This window comes from Pholcus phalangioides, unplaced genomic scaffold (genome assembly GCF_987345545.1).
Source record: "Pholcus phalangioides strain wild (caught in Gottingen) unplaced genomic scaffold, Ppha-v1.0 ptg000043l_1, whole genome shotgun sequence".
NCBI lineage: Eukaryota > Metazoa > Arthropoda > Arachnida > Araneae > Pholcidae > Pholcus > Pholcus phalangioides.
Window position 1 is genome coordinate 269,759 of NW_028301629.1, and position 26,228 is coordinate 295,986.

The 26,228-nt window shown below is 35.8% G+C and overlaps 1 protein-coding gene across 1 annotated transcript; it reads right to left on the reverse strand.

The window, feature by feature from the left end:
- Nucleotides 1-371: 371 nt before the first annotated feature.
- On the reverse strand, nt 372-18,956 carry LOC149063752 (serine/threonine-protein kinase STK11-like). Its single transcript, XM_089255659.1, has 8 exons — nt 18,295-18,956; nt 16,802-16,975; nt 16,469-16,601; nt 15,094-15,230; nt 12,618-12,745; nt 10,584-10,641; nt 7,476-7,651; nt 372-2,231 (listed from the first exon to the last, which is right to left on the reverse strand). The coding sequence occupies exons 1-8, from the start codon at nt 18,747-18,749 to the stop codon at nt 2,104-2,106; spliced, it is 1,389 nt and encodes a 462-aa protein (XP_089111785.1). The 5' UTR covers nt 18,750-18,956; the 3' UTR covers nt 372-2,103.
- Between the last annotated feature and the right edge of the window lie 7,272 nt (nt 18,957-26,228).

Here is a 26,228-nt window from a genome sequence, read left to right on the forward strand (position 1 = left end):
ATTTTGTCGGAAGCAAAATAACCTAATTCATTTTATACAAAAAGTAATAAAATTTCAAATTTATGGTTTCACTGATTTGTATTTTGTGAAGGGTCAGTTTTCAGATTTTGTGAAGGGATTCAGAAAATAGACCTACATTTTGACTGGACAGGCCCCTGGTTTTCTATCTCGAACTTGCATGCCTAAAACATTCAATGTGCATGCACCCAGTTACATACTTTTTTTTTTTTCAAAGAGCCAGAAACACAGCCAGAGTCAGACCATTTGCAGCATTTTCACAAGAAAGCTTTTGTACTGTATCACACATTGAATATTCATTTTTTTTTTGCACATCAAATGGTTCATCATATATATATATTTTTTTTTTGTTTAATGAAAATGTTTTTGAAATAAAAGAGGAGCTCTTCTTAATCAAGTTTTCAATCAGAAAGATCTGAAAACAGGTTGATAATAACATTTTTTTGGAGGCTTATTCTTATTTCATTAATATCATCTATCAACTGCTGAGAACTTTTTTATCGGCTATTCTAAACTTGTATTAGCCTATTACATGACAACGTGAACACATTTTCATACACAACACTTGGTTGTTAAAAAATTGAATCACACATTATTATACCTTTTATGATCGGCGTCAATACAGCAGAATCTCAATAATCCGGAACACTGTTAACCAGCGTCTGTTTCTTTAGTGATATGGTTTTCTTATAATTTTTAATACAGAGGAAATTAAGATGAATAATGAAATTTAAGATGTGGATGAAGTTGAAGCGATTTTGCTAGCACAAAGAAACAACGTCGGCAGCCTTTGAGCAAGTTTCAAAAGGCATTGCTTGTTCAGAGCAGCAACAAAAGTGTGACTCGTCAAAATCAATGTTGTTAACCCTTACAGCTGCCTTACAAAGCATCAAGCCTAACTTGATGCTTTGTATTTCAGCAATTACGAGATATCTCACGTCCTTAAAACACCTCTTATTTTGGCAATGATGAGCTCACTTACCAATGCAATTTGGCTTGACCAACATGTTTTCCATTCCTCCCCAACCTCATTCAGCATGCGCTAAAATAAAAATATCCTCGTTTGGAAAATATTCACATTTTTTAGGAGTCCTGTGGGACCTTTGATATATAACCAGACACTCTATATAGTGTCACTTTTGAGGGCAGAATAAAAATGACTTCATAAAGCAGGATGACTTAATATTGAATTAGCTAAATTTACTGATTACTGGAAGGGCTTCTAAAAAAACTGACGTTGTACAGAACAGTGATAGACCTCATACTGACTACAGATTATACTTATTTTACCGCACACCAACACCTTTTCATTTCATATATCGTTGTACAGCAATTTACAAAGAGTGAAGTTGGGGTGGGAAATGAAGGTGCCATCTATCAGTAGTTGCCCCAGGCTCTGTAGGTAAAGAAATTGTTTTTGATGTTCTTTTGCCCGGATTTGAACCTGTGGACCTTTCTGGTAACCTTCATAGTGGAAGATGAGCATCTCACCACCGCGCATAAGGCTACAAAACTCGGGCGTTTTGTATATAGATGATACTAGAAATTTAAATTGAAGCATATTCGATTATCTGGAAAATTTGGATTTACAGACACATGCTCGTTTCAATTGTGTTGGATAAGTGAGGTTTCACTGTATCACTCTTTTTCGCAGAAGAGCCCCCTCATATATTAATTCATAATTTTTAGAAAAAAGAAAAACATCTAAAGCACTTTTTTGTCGAAATTTCTATTTAAATAAATAAATCTGTATCGAGAGAATTCATTTCACAATATGTCACCTGGATTGACACAGGAAAGTAAGTACATTAAAAAAACATGCACTTGCTCCTGTATCATGTCCAATCAAACGACTGGAACTTACTAATCAAGTTTCATGACTAAAACAGGTAAGAGAATGTTATTTTCCCCTACACGCAGTAAAGAACATCACTAAAAAATATTATTTAAAAAAAACAAAAAATCTAATTTGATAGAGAGTAATTTCAAGATGCTATCAGTCCTATGTTTCAGTTCAGAAATGCATTTCAAGCACTGCATCTCTCGTTCTTTAGCTCGGCAGACGAAGATAAATATTAAAAAGTGTCAGGACTGTCTGCAAATGCTCAATTTTTGACTGGCTACGGAGCTCAATGACTTGAACGGGTGCCTCATTTTGTAACCTAAGGGTCTAGTTGATGACCTCCGCCGTCGAGTCTTGTGTTTCCTCATTTCTGTGGTGAAATACAGATACAAAAAGATCATACATTAATAACTTGTTTGGGCGATGAAAATATAAATACAAGTGCCCTGAAGAATGTAACATAGTTTTTATTAAAATTTAAGAGCAACACCTCAACAACAATTATATATTTTGATAGACCTACCTTACACCTTTTTATTCAATACATTTAAGCATGACACTGTTATGCCCAAGTGGAAATCAACAGCACAAGTAGTCAGAACTGTAATTTCTGATAAATTTTTTTTTTTTTTTTGCTCAAGTGAAATGGCAACAGAAACATGAAGTGATCATGAATGCATATGATGATGCATTGCCTTGTGCATGGGTTATGAAATTTTCAGGACTACATACATTCATCTGAAAGGAGGGTGGTACCAGCAGGATCTCAACTGTTGTCTAAGAAATCATGATCAACACATTGGGAAAGACCGTTTATCTAACACAGGGGGTATCAAACTCTGGGCTCCTGAAGGAACTGTTGGTGGCCTGCGATGTCCAAACAAGATTCAAAAGAATTTTTTTTTTTAATTAAAAACATTTTCAAATACAGTGAAACCTTGTTAATGAGTCACTCTTGGGAGAGCAAAAATATGACTTAGTAAGCGTAGTGACTCGTTAAACGGAGTAAGCCATAGCTGTGCCAATTCCTGCCTGAGGACAATTGGGACTTCCAAAAAGTGACCCGGTAAGCGGAGTGACGTGTTAACCGGGTGATGCACTAACGAGGTTTGACTGTAATTCTTTAAAGTAAAAAAGTGTGTAGAATTTATGTCAGAAAATTATGAAACTGAATGAATCGGCATTGAGAGTTGCTACATATAATGAAATAAGCTACATAAGCAAAAAACATTCCAAGCTTTTCAGGGACTGCTCCTTGTTAAGGAATGGATAACAAATTCTGCAAAAAAATGTGTCATGGAAAATGACAAGAACATTATCAATCTTGTGGACCACCTGCATAATGAAAATGCTCGGCCCCACATGGCTACTGTGCAGGCACAGTCATCGACCAAAAAATTATGTACACTTTGTTCATAATACAGCTCTGATCAGGCTCTGATTTTTTCCTCCAACAAAAAAGGCACAACTGCTGGGAAGATGTTTCTGATTGTACAGCCAGCAATGAAACAAACAGACATGATTCTGATGGACAGCACCAGAAATAGTCTCTAGCATGTATGTAAGGACCGGAAGGCAAGCTTGCAGACAGGATTGCTCTCTTCGAACACAAGAAATACAGAGTTTATACAAAATTTCCTAAATAAAAATTTAAGACTTTTTAAGGAGTCATGGCAAACTTCATAACTTACAAGTTTTACAGCAAAAAAATGGGGGGGGGGGGGGGACACATATGCAAATTTATATTTTTAATTTGCCAAACAAATTTTCCCTCTTCTCAAAAATATAGACGTAGAAGTGGTTCAGAAATTACAACTTTCGATTTGTTACCCAGCATCATAAAATAATCACTCCACATACATACTTTTCTGTTGTTACCAAAGTGTTCTAAAACCTTCAAGTTTTGGTCAAAAATATAACTCGTAACAGCATCACATAAATTATAAATATTCTAAAAGTGATATTCATTCCTCCTCCCCCAATTATTCAAAATAAAAAACCACAGCCGACAAAGATTTTTCTTACAAAATTATTTATATTAGCAGCAACTCTTTATTCACCTCTCGCTCAAAGTGGATCAACACATACAAATTCTTTAAAATTAAGTTTTTCAATTTTCCTTCTTATTTTTCCAGAAAGAAATTGTTGCAAAATGGGAGCACATTTCAGGACATTCAACACGATGTTTAGCGAGTTAGCACTCGTTATTTGGCAACATTGGTGATTTAACACTCGTTGTTTGACGACATTGGCGATTTAACACTCGTTATTTGGCGAAATTCACAAATTAACACTAATAATTCGGCGGACTAGCTCTTCTATTCATGAAATGAATTTTTTCTCCCCCGAAACATCAGGATTTGATGCAATGACGATCGACCATAGTAATTTCTACTGTTTGCAGTGGCAACTTTTTTTCTTTTCTTTTTTGAAAACGGAAACCGCGATCTGTTGATGAGAAACACTGGACTAGAGTAAACCATCTTCAGCTGTACGATCAGAATTTCACAATGAAAAGCCCGATAATTTGAATAAGGAGCTGCAGTTACCACAATCTGATTTTCGGGGACAAAATCGAGAGCGGGAACTTGCTGGGAAAATCCAATATGCATCTAAATTCAATTTCAATCCTCCAAATTTTGTAGAGGACTGAAAATACTCTTTCAAATTTTGCGTAACTTTTTTTTCATAAGATAAAATACCGCTTAAAAAAAGAAAAAAATTAAAAAATAATATTAATAAAAAAATTTTTCCTTTTTAAATACCTCCCCTTAAAATTTGAGAGGAGTGAAATTACTCTTCAAAATTATTTTCTCGGATAATTCTAAGTGCGACTATGCAAGATGGGAGGAAGGGATGGTACTGAAGTACGAAGGAATAAAACACACTCCCTGGGAAAGAATTGTTTCATGGCACGCGAAAACAAAACTTTTTTGTGCCCTTTTCAGAAAATCTGGGAATTTAATACGCTGAGCGCGTCATTGTAGATACTATAGAGGAGAAAAATATAAGTATTTCTCTTTCTCCTCTAAGACCAGGATTACATTATATAAGTTTTTTAAAAGAGCTTTTTTAAAATTTGAAAAAAATTAAACCAATAAGATTATTGGTTACATTTGCACAAATGTAATCTATGAGCTTTATTGGTTGGATTTTTCGAGTTTTATAAAAAAGGGATTTTATCAAACTTTTATAGTGTAATTCCGGCCTAAGGTACATACAAGGCAGGTATAAAAGTATTTCGAGTTTCCAAGTACACAAAAAAATATTGACGCAGAAAAATACGAAAATACACTATAGGAGCAAGATGTTAATTTTGGCGCAGAGTTCCCAACACTAGTAGTAGCATCATTTTCTGACAGGAATGATAGTTAGAACTTCTTTATTTCAATTTCATTGTCAATTTTTTGATAGCACAACAATCTTCTTTTCCCGTTTTTCTCAGCATATCAGAAGCGGGTGTGGCCACTGTAGTCCAGCTAATCAGGTGCCGTTATTTCTTAGCTGCTCTGGTCGTCGGCAGAGCTGTTCCCACCTGCTACAGGGTGGCCTGGAAATCCTATAAAGAAATTTTTCTTGCCCCGCCTTGTTTCTTTTTCCTTCTTTTTTTTCAGGGACTTTCTTTCAACATCAAGTACTACTCATCAACCATTCATCAACCTTAGCAGGAAATATTCCAGGGTGGGAGAAAAGTCGACTTTTTTTTTAGAAACAGCTGGAAGGATTTTAACCCTTTTCGGCACGGTGTCCCCATAGCGAAACCACCTTTTCAAAATTCCATCAAAATATAACTAATTTTCGCACAATAATCATTTAAATCCTATTAAATAGCTTAAGATTTAGATTTTGTGTCAGAGATGGCAGCATCATACTGGTTTTGTTTTGCAAGTGGTAAAAAAATCTGCCATTTTCTCTATTTTTATGGTACTTGTATCAAAATTTATGTCCTAATATAAAAATATTTTTTTTCAAAAATTGATGATGGTTTTTTATAGATTTTGCCCTATTTGTTGAAATCAAGCCATTCAATAAACTTAAGAATAGTTTAAAATCAAATTATGGAAGTTTTAAAAAGGTGGTTCCATACTGAGGACACCACACACCTAGAGCAATGAGATACACCAAGTGACGTCAGTGTGAAACCACCTCTCTGAGACGAAGCGACCTTGTTTTTCTTCATTTTCTCCCCTCTTTCTTGTTTACTAGAAAATGGGTGACAGCAGCAATGGTGTTGAAACATCTCAGATGTGTATTTGTGGTGGAAATTTCGGGGGTTAGAATGGAAGACACAACATATGTTATTTTTTTGTCCCACACATAACCATTCTTTCATTCTAGTGGTTTTAGAGCAGTTTTTCTTTTGACGACTACTGTCTATGCTTTCTCTACTGCTTTAATTTTATTATCTGGAATTTATTTTGCCTTTAGTCTCCCCCCCCCCAACTGATTATTGGGCATTTATTATTTTTTATTGGTGGTGTGAAATGCCTATAAAATTTCTAAGTAGCAATATTATACAAATTTCAGAGCTTCTCTCTGATCTGGAGTCTAATGCATCTGATGATACACCAGATAAAGAAAATAAAACAAAGCTTACTGCATGGATTATATAGAAAATGATGCTGATGTATACACTGCCCAATGCCTATATCCTCTCGACAATTTCCCATGGTTCAGGAGAAAAAACCAAAACCCAGATTTCAAGGATGAAGTGGGACCATCTCAGTAAATTCTACCAATGCCGGATACATCGCCAATCTTTATGTTCTTATTCTTTTTTTCAGTGCCACTGATGGAAAATTTGGTATTTCGAATAAATTTATATGCCACTCAAGAAGGAAAATTTACACTGGTAAAAAGATTTACCAGCTATCAATATGCTTATGTCGATCATTTTGGCCTACAAAATCGGTGGAAAGGGAATTTTTCAAACAAAATGATGATTTTCATGCATTACATCCTAGGGAAGCTTTCAGTGTTCTAGGTGTGCGGTGTCCCCGCTGTGCAACCACCTGTTGTTCGCTGGATTTTGATGAAAATAAAAGAATAGTTGCAAAACATATTTATATGAGTCCTATGTATCAAGTATATGAAGTTAGTTCGGCCAAAAAAAAATTTTTTTTTATAAAGTGCCCCTCAAAGGGTTAAGGAGTTTTCAAAGGGCCTTAAAAAGGAAACAAAAATTAATACCTTTTAAGGAATTTTTAAGCACCGTACAAACCCAGAGTTAGAGCAAAACAAAATTAATAATACATATTTTGTAATATGCTGAAAAGGTATATTCTGTGTATCACATAAGGAGGCTCCTCTCAAAAAAAGTGCTGGACTGGTGTTGATACACCCCTAAAAGCAGCTCTGCTTACAGAACTGCACTACAGTGAATAGTGAATACTTTGAGAGCAATAACGGTATTAAAGAATCTGGGGGGGGGGGAGGACTGGAAGCACTTTCCTCTAAAAAATTTAGTCTCATTCTTTTCTTAACAGTCTATATAGTTTAAAAACTGAACGTATGAGAAAACGTGAGTTGATATCTATTCCCATGGGCATAAACCATATTGATTCTTAAATAAATATCCAAATAACCCTAGGAAAGTGAAGGGAAAAAAGTTTACCTTCAAGGTCATGTTCTGTTATATATTCCTGAGACTCATCATCATCGTCGTCCATGGAATAATGAAGATCGATGAGATAAGGTATGACACTCATATTGCGAAATTCATCTTCAATGCTAGTCTGGGATAAGATGACTTCATGGCCGGCTATTTCAGGATACTTCTTTCTGATCCAGCTGGAAGACAGGAAAGAAGTGAGATATGAAAGTGATGTTTTTCAATATATTTTCCACAAAATTAAAGCATAGTTTTTCATAAATGCAATTAGAAAATTTCAATTTCATGCAATTAGAAAATTTCAATTACAAATGGTGTATCATTTTTTCAATCCTTTTTCTGTAAAAAAATACCAAAAAAACCCATAAAAATATAATGACAGTGAAAAAATTCAAATATCCTCAACATCCAGGTCCTGTACATGAATGTGTCAACATTCTGTGGGAGTATAGTAGAACATTGATTATCTGAAACAATTGGGGGACTGGGAGTGTTCAAATAACTGATTTTTCAGCTTACAGATCATTCATGGGGAAAAAATTGTTCCAGCATCACAGGAGCAATATAAAACAAAGAAAGTGATATCAAACACAAAAATGTAATATTTTGTATCACACCTCTTACAAGTAAGGGAGGGGGGAGCACTAGAGGCCTCTATCGGAACTTCTACATGGCACACAAATTTTAATTTGCCAACTGGAATGCTTTCAGTTAACTGATGTTTTGGTTGATCAGTATTCAGATAATCAATGCTCTACTGTAATTATCTCGCCGTGTAATATATTTTACACGTGTGGTAGTTGTACTTTTGTACCATGAAAGATTCCGACACAGACTAGGCAGATATTGAACTGAACATTCTTTAGTATAGTATGTTGTGTTGTTTCTGAGAGTATCTTAACCTGTGCTACCACACCCTCACTGTAAAATTATGTGATCTACACATTGCATCCAGAAGTTCTATGAATTAACCTGAGTTTTTTCCTAGTATGTTACTGTTTCATATGTTTCTTTTTTCCATCACCACTGTTGTGTCACCTGCAGGGATTGAATCCATCGCAACGTGAGCACATCATGCTACCCACTGCATGGAGGTAAGATTGTTTTACTGTGAATCATAAAACAACCTGGCACTTCATTCATGATTATAACTAAATAAAATTAAATGAATGCTTTTCAAGTTTATCCTAAGTTTGAGACTTCACGCAACATGTTACCAACTCTAAATATCATGACTTTTTAACACTTTGAAGGGCAGTGGGAACCCCTTTATCCCACCTTTTTCAAAAATTCATAACTTCACAGGAAAGGAATAGGAATTTTTTGCTGCAAATCACACACACACACACAAATTAAAATGTAGTTTATAATTCCAAAAATCAGAAGATGGCTCTAGTTGTCCACAATCTTTTTTTCATATTACTAATGGTATTTTTTTTTGTCAAATATTTTTGCTGACACTAAAAAAAAGTGATTGCAGATTTTTACCAAATTTTGCATTACTAACTGGGTGAAATGATACAAATTCAATGTATAGTGTTAAGAATTTTGTCTTTGCAAGTAATTTTTGAATCCACAAGATTTTTTTCAGAATGAATTTGCTGAAGAAAAAGGGTGAGATACATGTAGTCCCACCGCGCGTCTACAGCATCCCCCTCTACAGAGGGCAGCACCAATTTCCTCACCCTTGGGAAATCTCTTTGGAATACGTGTTTTGTAACATGATACTGTTGCGTCTGGCAATTTTTTTTTTATTTGTGTGTCTTCTTCAGTACAGAGAATGGTCCCTCTATAAAGAAGAAGAGAATTCAAAATGCCTCGAAAAGGACTAACATCTGAAGCTCTTGCTTTGATTGAAGAAATACCATCGGATCTAGAATCCTCAATTGAACTTGATGATGATGAAGAAGTGCAAGAACGGGAAGAATTTCGCGTATAGGAGGATGAAGAATTGACTATCATAGAAGAATCTATTAGTGATAAAGCATTGACTCCAGGACCATCAACAATAGATATAATAACTTGGAGTAAAACCCCACGACACAACACTGTTCCAGAATTCTGAGAAAGGACTGGGCCAAGTGATGAGATTTTGGACCTGGAAGAACAATCTCCTATTGCGATTTTTTTTTTGTTTGTTTTCATCAGCCCTGATTGAGCATATCATTTTCCAAACAAATCTTTATGCAACCCAAGAAGGAAAGAGGTTTGATCCATTTTTTAAAGACAAGTTTCTATGCTTTTTAGCCATAAATTTAGCTATGGGCATAAAAAAAACTCCCTAGCTACAGAGACTACAGGTAAACAAATCCAATTCTGGTGATAGTTTCATAAGCAAACTAATGCCAGTGAAAAGATTCCCCTGGCCCACCTACACCTGAACGATAATTCGGTTCAGCCAAAGAAATGTGACCCCAACTTTGATAAACTGAATAAAGTGCAACCCTTATTGAGTCATTTGTCAGAGAGATTGCTATAGAATATTTTCATGTAATTTGTTTTCAATTTTGCACTTAACACATGTCATTATTTCAGACTTTGTCTTCCATCAACATTTAAAATACAATTTAGAAGTACTTCTCCATATTATGACATCCTTTAACTAGTCTAATCTTTTCCTGGCTAATAAAATGAAATAAACACTACTGTAAATGTGCCTTAGTTCTTTAGTTACTTTCCCTGCCAAGCATTTTCAACCGCGCTAAGCACTAAGTGCACAGTGGGACGAATGGTATCCCACCTGATATATAAATAAAAGTGAGAATTTTTTCCAATTTTTTGAAAAATGTAATGTGTACACCCATATGCATCAGTACATCAAGTTATTTTTTTTATATTTTTCATATTTCGATGTTGCGCCCTTCAAAGGGTTAAAACTTTGACAAAATTGTTTTCTTCAGTATTGCGACTCATATTCATGCATCAATTCGACTCTAATTGAAAACTGTCATACTAGGAATGGCTAATAAATTTAATGAAGTTTAGATTTTCCCATTTCGTAAAAAAAAAACAACATATTTGACATTTAGTTCTAAATGAAAACAAATTTATATAGGATTACGAAAAAAGGTTATGATTCTCTGGGGATGCCAAGAAAATAAGAAAACTCACTCGTGCTCTCTGATCTGGTTCAAAGTGAATCTTTCTTTTGGATCCTTCCGAAGCATACCTGAAAGAAAATTCATATTTTAAATTTCTATGTTCTCAGAATATTGATTGGATATATATATGTAATTCTCTTCTCATTAATATGCTCTTCTACTGATATGAATCAGAAATGTTGTGTGTAGGCTTATATATAGTTGTGTGTACATAAATGAGCCAATCTATTGCTTATGACATTAGTGTTACCAACATCAATGTAATCAAACAATTTTTTAGAATTTGCAGAATGTTGGTTTTCAATACAAAAATGAAGGGATCATCAATTGTAGTTGGGAAATTCTCATGTGAGGCTTGTGTATTTGTTTAAATTTGAAGAAAAATGGAAACATTCAAAATTTTGAAGGGTAAAGAACAGGATGGACCACAAGTTATCAAGTGAGGTGACACCTGTTTTGACTAAAGAAAGATAGGACTAGACTTTGGTAAAATAAGAGTTTTTTCAAACTAGGTTGTCAGCGATTTGTATCACTTGCCATCTGAGTTGATCAACTGTCAATTGATAAATATATTTAAAACAAAATATGATAACCACATCAGGCGGTAAATAATCACTATAAACCTCTTTAAAATGCAGCATCTTTTTTCCGACTTTGTGTGTGAGCAGGTGATATATATATATAGTGCCTCTCTACCCCCAACTCTGAGAACACACTGAGAAAGAGAAATACTCTGGTTTTTTTATCATACGCACTGTAAACATATCCCTTTACTACCCAGTCTACCACACACTATATATTTTCTTCTGTTAGGAAAATGTGAACAAAAGCTGGCTCTGCGCACTAGCAACTGATCTGACAGGTGCAGGGTAGAAAACATGTTCCACTGAGAAGCATACTTTTACAAAATGGGCTCAATATTGCTGAAATAAGAGGCTTTCAAGGAGGTGGGGTATCTCTGCATTGCCCAAATACAAAGCATGAGCTTGGGCCAGATATCTTGTAAATGTTGGAGAAAAAGCCAATAAGCACAAACAAGGAACAAAACTCTGAGTAATATTTTTTACACAGTAACATAGCTGAGCCAGTGTAAAAAATATAGTTGGAATATTGTACTGTACATTTTTGCAATACTTCCTCCACTATTTCAGCGTATTTTACTTGCAATTGCATTACTATTTCAGCATTTTTTATTGCTATTATTCATAAAAGCCATTCATTCATATTTAATTTCAGAAATGGGCATAATTAATGTCAATTGCGGCACATTGGATTGAAAAAAATGAATGCTACATGCCAAAAAATTATTATAAAATTAAAACCCTTTTATGAGATCTGAAACATGTCAATCATTCTTTAAAAAAAATTTAAGACATCATGTAGGGAGAGAATCAATACGAGATGGGATATCTTGAAAAGAGTTTAAATAGTTCTCTAATCAAAATCCTCTTTGCACCATCGGAAAGAAAACCAGTGGAAAAAAAGTTCAACATCAGTTCCACACCAGTGTTTCTCAACTGTCTGGCTGCAACCTGGTATCAGGGCCTGAACTCATTTCCCATTAGTCGTGTGTATGAATAGGCCTTCCACTTGCAAAAAAAATAAATTTGTCAGGCTGCAGGATTCTGAAGGTTGAGAACCATGGTTCCATACTATAGTATTTATTGTACCGCTCACTTCACCACCAACAATAGGATTTTCTCATTTTCTCCAAACTAGACATTATTATGGTCATAGAACGCATCACAACTATGGCTGTTTTCTCTCATGTGAGAGCATCACAGCTGGACAGCTGAAGCTGTACATTCATTTGTTTATTGTTGATAAAGCTTTCAGATGGTTCATTGCCACAACACAGACAATTATTTCAAACCCATAGTGAAATGTGTCACAGGACAGATTCAGCTAGAAAATGAATAAGCAATTCAATAAAAATGAGCCTAGCTCATAATACACTAAAATAGTAATTTGTAAGACACTTAATAGTAATTTCAAATAATACACTTAAATATAGTACTTTGTGGGGAAAAAAAGGTAAAATAACCTCTCAACAAATCTTGTAGCGATGCATCCAAATCTTCACTGATCTCAAATTCCCCTTTTCCAATGTTCTCGAACAATTTGTATATATTATCTCCTTCAAATGGATACCGTCCAGTGGTGAAATTATACCTTTTAAAGGGGAGAAAAATAAAACAGTTACTGAATAAAAAATACATTGAAGCAGGAGGAAAGTAAATATTTTCATCATATTCATTGTTAGTGTCAATAGTCTGTGATTATAAAATTGGAACCTAAAGCACTGAGTGAATTGATTCAACTTGAATGGGAGAAAGGAAATGACAGATTTTAAATCTAGAATGAAATACATATCTCAGAGCAGCATCATTTAAAAAAAAAGTTATTCGATTGTTATGTAAGCAAAATTTTAGTCATTTTTACTCCCCACTTTTATCAGCAGAATTAGGTAAAACTCTGATACCCACCCCCCCCCCCCCCATTGGATGATAAGGATTTTCCAAAAATTGGTATTTCAATTATTTATGTTATTTGATTATTTACAAAGTAAACCCACAGCTTTATGCAAATGAGCAAAGACGTATCTGGTGCCATATAAGAGGAATGGTTGAACATGACGTCAAAATGACAAAAATGAACAAAATAATCAATTGATAGAAAGTAATTGAATTTGTGAAAAATCCCTAATCATCCAGGTACTTTCAGCCAGCAACTTAAATTACAGCTCATAATATCGTATATATCTTCATGAAATTGAACTGAAATTTTTATACGAGTTGCATCATATACAGTGAAACCTGTACAAAACGGAATGTCCATAGACTGAAATAATATTCCATTTCAGAGGATTTTCCGTTTTATAAAAGTGCAAATGAAAGCACTAATCATTGAACAGACTATATTTTAATTCTGTTTAAGACAGGTTTGTCTCATACAGTGTCTGTCTTACACAGGTTTCACTGTATCTGATAACCAAATTATGGAAAAATAAAACATTTTCCATGCATGCATGCAGATTTTAAAAATCTTTTACTAAAAATGCTCAAATTTCATTGAATATAAAATTGCCACAATTTAAATTCCTACAAAGGGTGTCTCATGAGTAGTGCCAATTTCTCTGTAAATTTCATAAAAATTGGTTGAAAACTCTACCTGTTATAAGTGAAAAACATGTGATGAAAATTGGAATTTTTATAGAAAACATTTGATCATTAATATACATGTTATTCTCATGAAAATGCACACAAGTATTGCACAAAGTTAGAATAATTTTTTGTGAAAGTTACAAATCATTCGAGTCTTTTATTAAACAGGGTTGATCAAAAAAAATTTTTTTTGGTACTCTAAATGCACTCCTGACTAAATTTTCACTGGATATTACGAGTCCAAGCATAGCATTTATTTGACCGAAATTTCAGAACAATTTGCCCAGTATTTTTCTGGAAATTTGAGAAAATTTCTGCTCCAAAAAAGGACACAGACTTTTGGAAACATAATGTACATAATTGGTGAACATGTTTAATTTTTTCCTATTGAAAATAAAGAAATATTTCTATGACTTCTTTTGTGGGCTGTATAAAATTGGCAAGTGGGTCTGAGTGGCCAGTGGACCAGTTTGTTCACATACACTTCATTTACATAGTGTGTGGTGAACATGCATAAACCACAGCTTGACAAATAACAGTTCATTGTGGTGACTGAAAAACTAGTATTTATGCCTAAAATTTCCCATGTATGATTACGGATTGAAATTGGACGCCAAGGACAACATAAAATTTGAAGAATTCATGTCAGTGTATCTATGATCATAAAAAGGAATTAATACCTTGGAAATATGTAAAGAAAATCTATTTTGTGTGGACCACTTTTTTTTAAAAAAAATTCTGGGCTCTTAAATATAGTCCTCCAAGCCTAAGATGGGACTTGATTATATCACACGTCATCTGATGATTCGATTATACATCGAGAATTATGAAGACTGGGCTTTCATGTTTGGCTTTCCCTTCTACAAAAGAACAGAATAACACAACATGATGTGACATAGCCAAGTCTCATCTTATGCTTAGAGGACTATAATTTGGATGCCGCCTAATTGTTTTTTTTTCCTGATTTGTCACGTACTGGCTTAAACCAGGGCTTTACTTCATATTGGAACCTAAAATTAGCTCCTACTTATTATTATTGCTAAATTAGAGGTTTTTTTTTTTCTTTTATATTCCTTTTTGTGTGTTATTGTCCACTATTTGTGTAATGTGTATGTGTGTGTATTTGTTTACAATAAAAAAAAAAAAACCCCAACATTCCTGATTTCATTGCAGTGGTTATTTCAACACAAGCAAGGGTCAAAGTCTAAGCTTATCAAATAATTACCTTCCGATTACCATCATCTACATGCAGCCATCACAAAATATTCATGTGAGACTTTAACTACATTGAATAAAAATGCATCAACAAAAATGTAGGATAAGACAATGCAATAAAAAAAGAGGTAGCCTACTTACAAAGTCACACCAGATGACCAGATATCAACCTTGAAACCGGAAAAACTCTCCAGGCCCACAGCAATCTCTGGAGGTTGAAAAGCAGGTGAACCTTGACTGGTATAGCATGTGTCATCAACTGCGAATCGGTCCAAAGCCTATCTCGCACATGGAAAAAATGAAATAAACCTAAATCAATAAATTCAGTCTCATTAAAATAACTTGTATCTCAATCTATATAATTGATTTTCTGTCTGTGTGTATGTTCTCTATACAAATCTACAATTTTAAATCTATTGTAGCCACACACACACAAAGTTTACATATATACCAAATGGGACCTGACTTAAACGATAGGCTACTTTAAAAGTTTGTCAGAGCTGGGCAAATGCCCAAAATGGGAAAAAAAACTGTCAAGCAACAATGGTTTCTGGGACTCAAAAATCATTTTCCGAATGTTTATTTTGGTTACTGTGGCTCCTTAGCAATGTGCTTCAGATGTGTATATGCCTTTACAATGGTTTGTCACTTCTTTAATGCTGCCTGTATACATATGTATGAATGTAAATAATTCATGCCCTTATAATGGCTTGTCACTTTTTCAATCCTCTCAGTAATAAGGTTTTTTGAATCATTAAGAATCATTATCAGCATCACTTTGAGGGCCAGGCAAAGGATGATCCCATAGAAATCAGTGGTAAAATTACCAATTTTAATGTGGAAATTCAGTGGGATTTTTTACCACATAAATAATTTAAAAATTGAATTCCAGATTTTTGAAATAGAGTTTGCTTAGAGATATGAAGCCAAGAAAATTAAATATAAAATAATTAGCCTGACCTACTTTTGAGTTGAGTATCCATGTAATAACATTGATTTCAAACGTTTATTTATATCTTCTTAAGTATGAAAATTAATGTCTCCATAATGTCTTATTATATTAATATTCAACTGCATAAATTCACATAGGTTAAGATTAAAATTAATTACGAACCCGTAAAGTACATCGAAGAAATTCCACAGCTTTAATTAAGCATTTTTTAAAGCAGAAACAGGCAGTTGGATAACTTGAAGTTCAAGGGAAGAAAATCAAAATACCTAGCGTTCATTAAAAGAAAAAAAATTATTCATTTCTACGTTTCTTTCTTTCATGAGTAGCTGAAGGAAGGAAGTCGCCATATTGGTTAACTTGGATATGATTTGTATGTTCCTATATTGTATGTATATAAGAGGGCGATATCACATGATCCAAAAAGCCTCATTGAAGAAAACCCGGAAAGCGCTGGGTATTATAGCTAGTTAAAACATCAAATCAATTTGATCATTTTGTGTCACCATGGTCATTTTATGTACAGGATGATCAATTTAGACTGGGATAGATTTTTTCCATTTTTACCTCTGCTACACCCAAATCAGATATCTTGAGAGTTCCGCAGTTTGTGAGGAGCAAGTTCCCTGGTTTGATATCTTTGTGTATTATACCCTGGCTATGAAGGTACTCTAGACCATCAACTAGTTGCTTGAAGTACCTGCAAATAGAAATATTTAAAAAATAATAATGTTGACATAAATTATACATTTTAGCATTCATCACTTAAACTCCTGAATATGGTTGCAACAAAAAAAAAAATTATCGCACACAACCAGAGCAATATCTATATTAAGACAGTAAAAAATTGTTTTAAAAAATAACTAAAACGAAAGAGAACTTCACGCAAGACCAACTAACATATGAGCCTGCCATATGGGGAACTTCTTCTCAGGCATGTTTTCGAGAATTTCTTGAAGCACCGCCACGCAAAACTCCATCACCATATACATCTTCTGTTTTTCTTCGTTGTAAAGGACATCAATGAGCTTTATCACATTCTTGTGGTTCAGTCGTTTCAGTAGCATTATTTCCCTGTAAAGATGTAAATATGAATTTAAAAAAAATAAAGGACTACGCCGGTGTTTGGCCAAAAGAGTTACCTAGAGAGTTTGCAAGTATGTGAGTGACCTAGAGAGCAAAGAGCCAGGTTAGTTGGTGAACAAAAAGTATGCAAGCATAGGAGGGACCTAGAGGGAGTGTAAATACGAGAGTGATCTAGTTAGTGAGAAATGAGAGAACAAAAGAGTGTGCAAGCATAGAAGTGACAGAAAGAGTGTGAAAGCGTGAAAGGGACCTCAAGAGTGTGTAAGTATGAGTGAGTTCAAGAAAGCATGGGTGTGACTATGCACAAGGACAAACAGAACGATCTAGAGGGTATGCAGTCGCATGAGCAGAGCAACCAAAACAGTGACCTCAAGAACAAGGGAATAGGTCAGAATGACCTAGAAGATATGCAAGCATGTGAGTGACAAAAACAGTGACCTAGAGCGTGATCGGGGGGGGGGGGTATCAAAGCATGTCAGCAACTGAAGGAATAATTTAGAGAAAGATGCATATTCACAAGGGGACTCAGCGGGCTATAGACCAGGGTGGCAAGTTCAAGGGGACAATAAATTTTAGGAATGAGTGATCCTAAGATTAGCCCTAGAGTAGAATGGGAGAAGAGCGCAAAACTATAAATCTGCCTGTCTAGTGAGTGAGGGACTGAAAAAGTGATCTAGAGCAGGGCTGCAACTAGGGCCAGGCACTAGCAGGTGGGTCTAGTGCCTTGCATGCCAGCTAAGAGAAAGAGTGTGCCCGAGTGGCAAAGATGCTCGTCTTCCACTATGAAGGTTACCATCAAGGTCCATGGGTTCGAATCTGGGCATAGAACATCAGAAGCAAGTTCTTTACCTACTGAGCCTAGGGCAACCACCAATGGATGGAGCCTTCATTTCCCACCCAACTCTACTGGTTAGAAATTACTGTATGGCGATATACGACCGGAGTTGGTGTGCAGTAAAGTAGCTGAGAGAGAGTGTGAATTTCATCCTTCAACCTGTCTTTAAACATTGCAAGGGGTCGCCAAAATGCATGCTTCCCCTGGCTGACCAAGCATTAGTTGCAGCCCTGACCTAGAGATTATGCAAGAATGTGAGTGATCTACTACAGAATCTACTGGGTAATTGAGCAACCAGAAGAGTGACCTACAGAATGAGGGACCAAGTCAGGGAGAGACCTAGAGTGTGTGTAAGAATATGAGTGAGAAAAGAGTTACAAGCATGACTGACCTAGAAAATGTGCAGTCATGTACGTGAGCAAACGAGTGACCTATATAGATCGTGCAAAAAAAAAAAACAACCCATGCTCACATCTGAACATTTTGTTCGCCGTTGGGTATCTTCCTGAGCTTCTTCTTCTTGAGTATCTTGACGGCCCTCCGGCACAGGGTCTCGGAATCGAGGACCTCCTTGACTTTGCCGTAGGACCCCTCGCCGAGGACGTCTCCCATGACGTACTTGCCGATCATCTTGGCTTTCTTCTTGCGGGCCTGATAGATGATCTCCTTCGAGTTGACCCTGTGGAACACGAGTTGACCATCGTCCTCGGACTCTTGGTTCAGCCAACAGTCGTAGTTCTCGCGGCGACCGTTCCCGCCGTGCAGGAGGAGGTGGTCGTCGTCGCTGCTGCTGCCGAAATGGAAAGCGTGCGATGATGGCCCAGCTGCAGATGATGATGCAGCAGCGACGATTTCGTCGCCGCCGTCCTCCTCATCGTCGTCGTCATCCAGAATAATATGATGGTATTCCTCTTGGCCTTTTTCCATCGGGCGTGAACTGGCTCAATGACGTCGCTGGAGAATAAAAGCAGGTCCGAACAATAGCATATTATTATTGTTATCACAGTCTCGCGGCATTTCGAAAATAACCAGCAATGATCTATGACGCTTCCCTTGGACATTAATGCGGCGGTCTAAAGATCTCGCTATCATCCACCATAACAACAACCTCTCGTCTGTCGTTTCTCTCACTGTGAACTCTCCTCCTTTTCTCCCAGCTGAGCTGATTTTAAGTAAATAAATAAATATCACAAAAATATTAAAAGCATAACGATCACAGTCGGATTTATACGAATGTTTTCGTATGATTCGGCACTTAGTACTGAACATGTTCTGAAAAATCGTAGATCTGTCTTCACGAACGATCAGAATCGAAACCACTTACGTAAAAAAATCATTGACCATATTTGTTAGGACGAAATACAGCTAATCGAGGTCCGAATAGGAAACTTGACCATACGTCCAGTGATGAGAGGAATATGAGTAGGGTGACCATACGTCCCGTATTTCCCGGGACAGTCCCGGTATTTTCTGTATTTTTGGTCGTCCCGACTTTTTCGCAAAAGTGTCCCGGTTTTTCCCGTATTTTACACGACGCTTACTTGAATTTTTATTCTTTATTGAAGTCGAAGATTGAAATTATTTTTCAACTAATAAACTATATTATGATAATTACAACTATAAATGAGAATATGTATCTCCCACATTTGTCTTGGTGAACGTTTTTTTCGTGAAATTCATTTTAATCCACTGCAATTTGCAGTAACGTTTCATTTCCCGCCATTGTGATTTTACCGTAATTTTAACAATATTTGGCAACTTTGCTCGGTTTTAGCGTCATTTTTGGCGATAATTGGCGATGTCCCGTATTTTCCCGTATTTGCAATCTCAATATCCCGTATTTCTCTCGAGGAAATATGGTCAGCCTAAATATGAGTGAATTCTAATGAATCAACACCACACGAAATATTTCTAGTGTGGTGTTGAATGAATAGGGTGACCATACGCCCCGTATTTTCCGGGACAGTCCCGGTATTTTTTGTTTTTCTGGCCGTCCCGACTTTTTGACAAAAGTGTCCCAGTTTTTCCCGTATTTTACATGAAGGCCTACTTGAATTTTTATTCTTTATTGAAGTCAAAGATTGAAATTATTTTTCAACTCATAAATTATATTATGATAATAACAACTATAAATAATATTAATATCCCACATTTGTCTTGGTGAACGTTTTTTTTGTCGTGGAATTTATTTTAATCCATTCCAATTTGCAGCAATGCTTCATTTCCCACCATTATGATATCCGTGATTTCAGCAATATTTGGCAACTTTGTTCGGTTTTAGCATCATTTTTGGCGATAATTGGCAATGTCCCGTATTTTCCCGTATTTGGAATTAAAATTTCCCGTATTTCTCTCGAGGAAATATGATCAGTCTAGTAATGAATGAATCAGGCCCGTAGCCAGAAATTTCGTTCGGGGGGGGGGGGAACAAAGTGACATCACCATAGATTTGCCCATCCTTTTTCCTTTTTTTCGGTCATTTTCTCACATTTCGGGGAGTCCCCCCCCCCCCCGCTACGGCCTTGGAATGAATGAATGGATTCATAAAGTAGAATGAATGAATTACTCATCTATTAGAATGATCGAATAAATTGCCATAAATGAGTCATTTTTGTAAAAAAAAAATGTCTCCTCCATTACGATTCATTTTGTAGAATGAATTCATTTATTCTAATGAATAACGAATGAGTCATTCATTGTAATGAATGAATTATTGAAATGAATGAATTAATTCATTCATTCATTCTTATGACTGAATGCAGGGCCGGATTAACCATTAAGCAAAACAAGCAAGTGCTTAGGGCATCAGTACAAAAATTAACATTTTTTTATTTTGTGTACACTGTATTTTCATCTTCAAAACTCGTACAAGGTGATTTCTGGTCACATTTTGAGAATTTTTAAAATTAGAACTATACCACTACGACGAACGGTTGATGAGATAAAGACTATAACAACACTCCAAGGAGAAACCATTGAATCTTAGGATGACCATAATATTACCAATAGGCAGGGCCGTAAGTAGTGGGGATGGGGGGAGAGCAGGCGGTTCTGGTGCCCCGGGCGCATCACAAAAGGGAGCGCAAATTTCACCATTCAACCTATCTTTCAGCATTACGAAGGGGGGGGGGGTGCCTAAATGAGTAGGGCACCACAAAAAGATATCAAATGTTTTTTTTAAATGTACGATTTTTTTTCAACATCGATCATCCGATAGAAGATCCTCAAATTTTAAGAACACTTGATTGTATAATGGAAGATCATTATCACAAGGATGGCACAAAAGATGAGAAACTAATAATAATGCAAACTAGACTTCACATTATTTTGCTGACTTTTTAATTAGCTTTTCACAATTTTCATAAAGTACGCCCAGGGCTGTCTTAACATTATCGTACGCCCACATTCAAAGCGATTTTTCTGAGAGAGGCACTACTACCTAGCTAAAAATTCCTACCTACCTATTTGCATATTTACTCTAGAAAATCGGAATCAGATCTAATTCTCACTTAACACCCCGATGCCAGAAGTGCCCAGATGGGCCCATGCAGTAAACCAAGTTCTACAGAATAAGGACATGCTTTTTGTGGGTCATTAGGGATCATTCATTGTGGGTAGTTTGATCGTAGTTTGATCTATAGAAGTAAAAGAAATGCCACCAGGTGTAAATTAAAAACTTGAGAATGTATCTGAAAGAAAAAATACCCAATATAACGGTGATTCATCAGAAATAAGATACATATTGGCAGGGCCGCGGCAACTACTCATTTAGGCACCCCCCCCCCTCCCCTCGTAATGCTGAAAGATAGGTTGAATGGTGAAATTTGCGCTCCCATTTGTGATGCGCCCGGGGCACCAGAACCACCTGCTTTCCCCCCATCCCCACTACTTGCGGCCCTGCCTATTGGTAATATTATGGCCATTCTAAGATTCAATGGTTTCTCCTTGGAGTGTTGTTACAGCCTTTATCTCATCAACCGTTCGTCGTAGTGGTATAGTTCTAATTTTAAAAATTCTCAAAATGTGACCAAAAATCACCTTGTACGAGTTTTGAAGATGAAAATACAGTGTACACAAAATAAAAAAATTTTAATTTTTGTACGACCCCCCCCCCCTCCCCGTCCTCTAACTTCCAAGTAGACAGGTAGACAGTTGTTGCTCTTTTTCTTCTGAGCCCAACAAACAAGTTACATGTTTTTAACTGCATTATTCCCTCAGATATTCAAATTCAAAAACCAGAGACGTGTGTGGGCTTGGGAGAATTTCGCGGCCGAATGCAAAAAAAAAAAAAAAAAAAAAATTGCGGCCCCCCCTCTAAAAAAATTTTACGAAGTTGCTCCTCGACTTACAAACTTTTCGAGTTACGAACGTAAGTCTTGAAGGGGAAATTTTTTTTCAGAAAGAACGCATTTTATCACACTCATTTTTTCATTATTTCAGGAACGCGTCGAAAGCTGGATCGTAATCAAACACGATCCATTGAGAGGGAATGGCATTTAAATTAATTTTACAAACTTCATAGATTTTTAATAATAATTATCGCGATGTCCACCTGCTGACACTTCATCGTGGCTCGAATCATATTGAACAGACATAACTTTTTGTCATACTTTTAAAGCACTTCATCACCTCTTTATCAAATATACGTTGCAATTCGATAACTTTTATCATTTTTCGATTTTTTTTATTGCTGTTTTTGTTTAATTAATGTAAATTAATAGAGGTAAAGGAATCAAGTACTGGAATTCCATGACCCCCAAAAGGGTGGGGCTGATAGGCAGGATCGTCTTAATAGCATCATGGGCCCCCGAGCCAAGGGATTTTTTGAAGAAAAAATTTTTTTTCTCGAAAAACTCAACTACGTCTCCTTTTTCTGAGGTACCTCTTCTCTTGAGGTCCTTCTGGCACGGCCCGGGGGGGGGGGGCATGCGTTAAGACGGCACTGCCTAAGGTTCACACCAGGCGTCCTCTTTCTTCAGTTTTGAATCTGGAAACCCTATCTGAATACCACATCATCCGTATTTTCACTTATTTGTTCGATCATCCATATTGTCCGAATATTTTGTGGAAAGAAATAATTATTTTTTCTACATAAAAAAAATCGATTATTGCAAATGTACGAATTTTGTTACCGAAATTTTCGTTTTAAAAAAGCTTTATGCAAAAAATAACAAACTCTCCCTCTCTCTCTCTATTTTTTCATTATCGCACGAGTTGCCTAAAATTTCAAGATTAGATGGCAGCACCAACAGTATATAAATCAAGCTTCCATCGCGAGCTGAGAAGAAAAATTAAGGTGACTATTCACTTACAGAATCTAACAAAACCACCCATAAAACCCAGGGCCGTCTTAGGGTATGGACCCACCCGTGCTTCACGCCTACATTTTGCAGCAGGATCCTAGCAAGATCCCTAGGATGGGGTTTTTTTGCAGGCCCTCAGCTACATTTTGCACAGACCCCTCTTCTATATTAAATTATAGTGTGAAAAACAAAAAATTATGAAAACCATATCAGGCCCCGGGCTGCAGTTCTGTCAGTCCCACTCTTGTGAGGGGTCATGCCCGGAGGTCTCATGTCCATAAGTGGATCCCACCTTAGTACAATAAATTTTGAAAATAAGTAGGAAATATGTAGGCTGCTTATTTCCAGTTAACTATGAGACTACCATAGCATCACTTTGCCTGGGGGGGCCCCATGATGTTGAGACGGCCCTGAATAGAACTCGGACTAACGGGGAGCTCAATAAATTATAGGCCAGTGGTCTGGAGGCCAATCTTATTTGCAAAATTTTCGTTCAGTATAAATTCAGTGAAAAAATCAATTCAATACGTATAAAGGATCTTGCTTCTAGTCGAGGGTCGTAAACTCTGGGTAAGACAGGGGGGCCACGAGAAAAAAATATGGTTCAAAGGGGGCCACGGGCAAAAAAAGGTTAAGAAACACTGTTCTAGAGCAAGCTTTAGAAGGTATTGGCAGTGCTGAGAACCATTATTCTTTCCTCCATGGCTGAGAACGGTGTCCCCAACATCTTTCGTCGGAACATCTCGTGTCTCGGTGAAAACAAACACGATCCCCCGTTATTTTCTTATGGCATAAAAAGGAGTTTAAAACAATAAATGGAAAAATAATTTCAGCATCCATGAGATAATTCCAAAATTAATGAAAGAGATAATTTAAGCATTAACGAAAGATAGTTTCAGCATTAATGAAAGAAAATATTCTAGAATTAATGTAAGAGATCATTTCAGCATTAATGAAAGAAAATATTCTAGAATTAATGAAAGAAAATATTCTAGAATTAATGTAAGAGATCATTTCAGTATTAATGAAAGAGATCATTTCAGCATTAATGAAAGAGATAATACTAAAATTAATGAAAGAGACAATTCCAGAATGAAGAAAAGAGATAATTCCAAAATTAATGAAAGAGACAATTCCAGAATTAATGAGATATAATTTTTCAGGATCAATGAGATATAATTTTTCAGGATCAATGAGATAAAATTTTTCAGAATCAATGAAATATAATTTTTCAGAATCAATGAGATATAATTTTTCAGAATCAATGAAAGAAATAATTCTAGCAATAATAAAAGAAATAATTTCAGCATTAATGAAAGAAACAAATCCAGAATTGACGAAAGCAATTATTCCAAAAGTAATGAAGAAAATAATAATTAATAAAGGAAATAATTCCAGAACTGATGAAAGAAAATTCAAGAAATAATGAAGGAAAATTCCAGAATTAATGAAGGAAAATTTCAGAAATAATGAAGGAAAATCCATAATTGATAAAGGAAAATTCAAGAATTAATGAAAGAAATTATTCCAGTATTAATGAAATAAATAATTTCATCTTTTTTCACCTTTAGAAGAAAGCTTTTAGTCTTTAAAAAACAATATTTAGAGACTGGACTGTACATTTCTATGGGCAAATTGCCAGACGGGAACTTTGTTTTCACCGGATCACGTGATTTCCTTGCATTTGATGTCGCGGCAGCTGGATGCTCCCTCAGTAATATAAGCTCGATGCAAGCTTCAGAATCTCTGTCGTCTGCTTCTCTCCAGGTTACTTGTTTTGGACACCTCCTTGTGTCCTGAAAAAATTACTGAACTGGCAGTTCGAACTTCCAGTTCTGTTTGTGAGCTTAGCTTGTAGGGAACCGACTTCTTGTCTGTCGTCTGCTCATTAAGAGGTTCTTTGTTTTGGACGTCTCCTTATGCTCAGATAAAATAACCGAACTCTTAGTTTGAATTTCCAGTTCAGTTAAAGAGCTTTATTTATAAGGAACTGAGCGGAATAAAGAATATAGTTTTTTTACTTTAAACTTCAACATCACCACATGAGTCACTTTTACATTTGAGATTAGATGGCAGCACATTACTATAAAGTGGAGTTTGAAAAAATTCACTTTTTACGATCTTACCTGTCGTCTGCTTGTGTGGTGATCCTTTATTTTGGATGTCTCCTTTAAAAAATTCCGTGGAAGAGGGGATTCGGCATCTAAAAAGTCATACATTATTACAAAATATGCAGGAATGCCGAAAAATGTCCATACAAAAAAATATATATATATAATACAACTGAATGTAAATTAGCAAAAAAAGAAAAAAAAATTAGTGAAAATTTTGAGTCGAAAAATAGTCTCCCGAAAAAAATAATTCAAAATAAAATTGAAGTTAGGACCTAATAAAAGAAATTGCCTGAGAGCTAATGGAAAATCAGGAATTGAAAATGAGAGGAAAAAATAGTAAGGGGTCATTCAAGTATTACGTCAGCATGGATGGGGGTTTCCGATTTGCTGACTTTCGCTCACGTAATACTTAAACGGCCCATAATTGACAGAGTTCGGAATTGAAGCACATCCCAATCAGTGCCGTCTTAACGCATGGGCCCACCCGGACGCTGCCCGGGGGGGGGGGACGCCTCAGGAGTAGAGGGAGCCTCACAAAAAAAGCGATCCGGTTGAAAGTTTCTAGAATTTACAAGATAGGGCGTCAAAAAAGCCACTTGGTCCGGGGGGGGGGGCATGATTCTTTTAAGACGGTCTTGCATCCAATGAGAATTCGGAATAAAGGGGGGAAAAAAAGCAATTCCAGACTTGATGAAAATTTAGAATTTCAGAATTCCAGAAAAAAATGAATATTCAGAATTTCAGAATTCCAGAAAAAATGAATATTCAGAATTTCAGAATTTCAGAAAAAATGAATATTCAGAATTTCAGAATTCCAAAATGGATGAAAATTGGGAATTTTAGAATTCCAATTCCAGAATGGATGAGTATTCAGATTTTCACAATTGATGAAAATTTAGAATGTCAGAGTCAATGAAAATTTAGAATTTCAGAATTGATGAAAATTTAGAATTTCAGAATTGATGAAAATTTAGAATTTCAGAATTGAT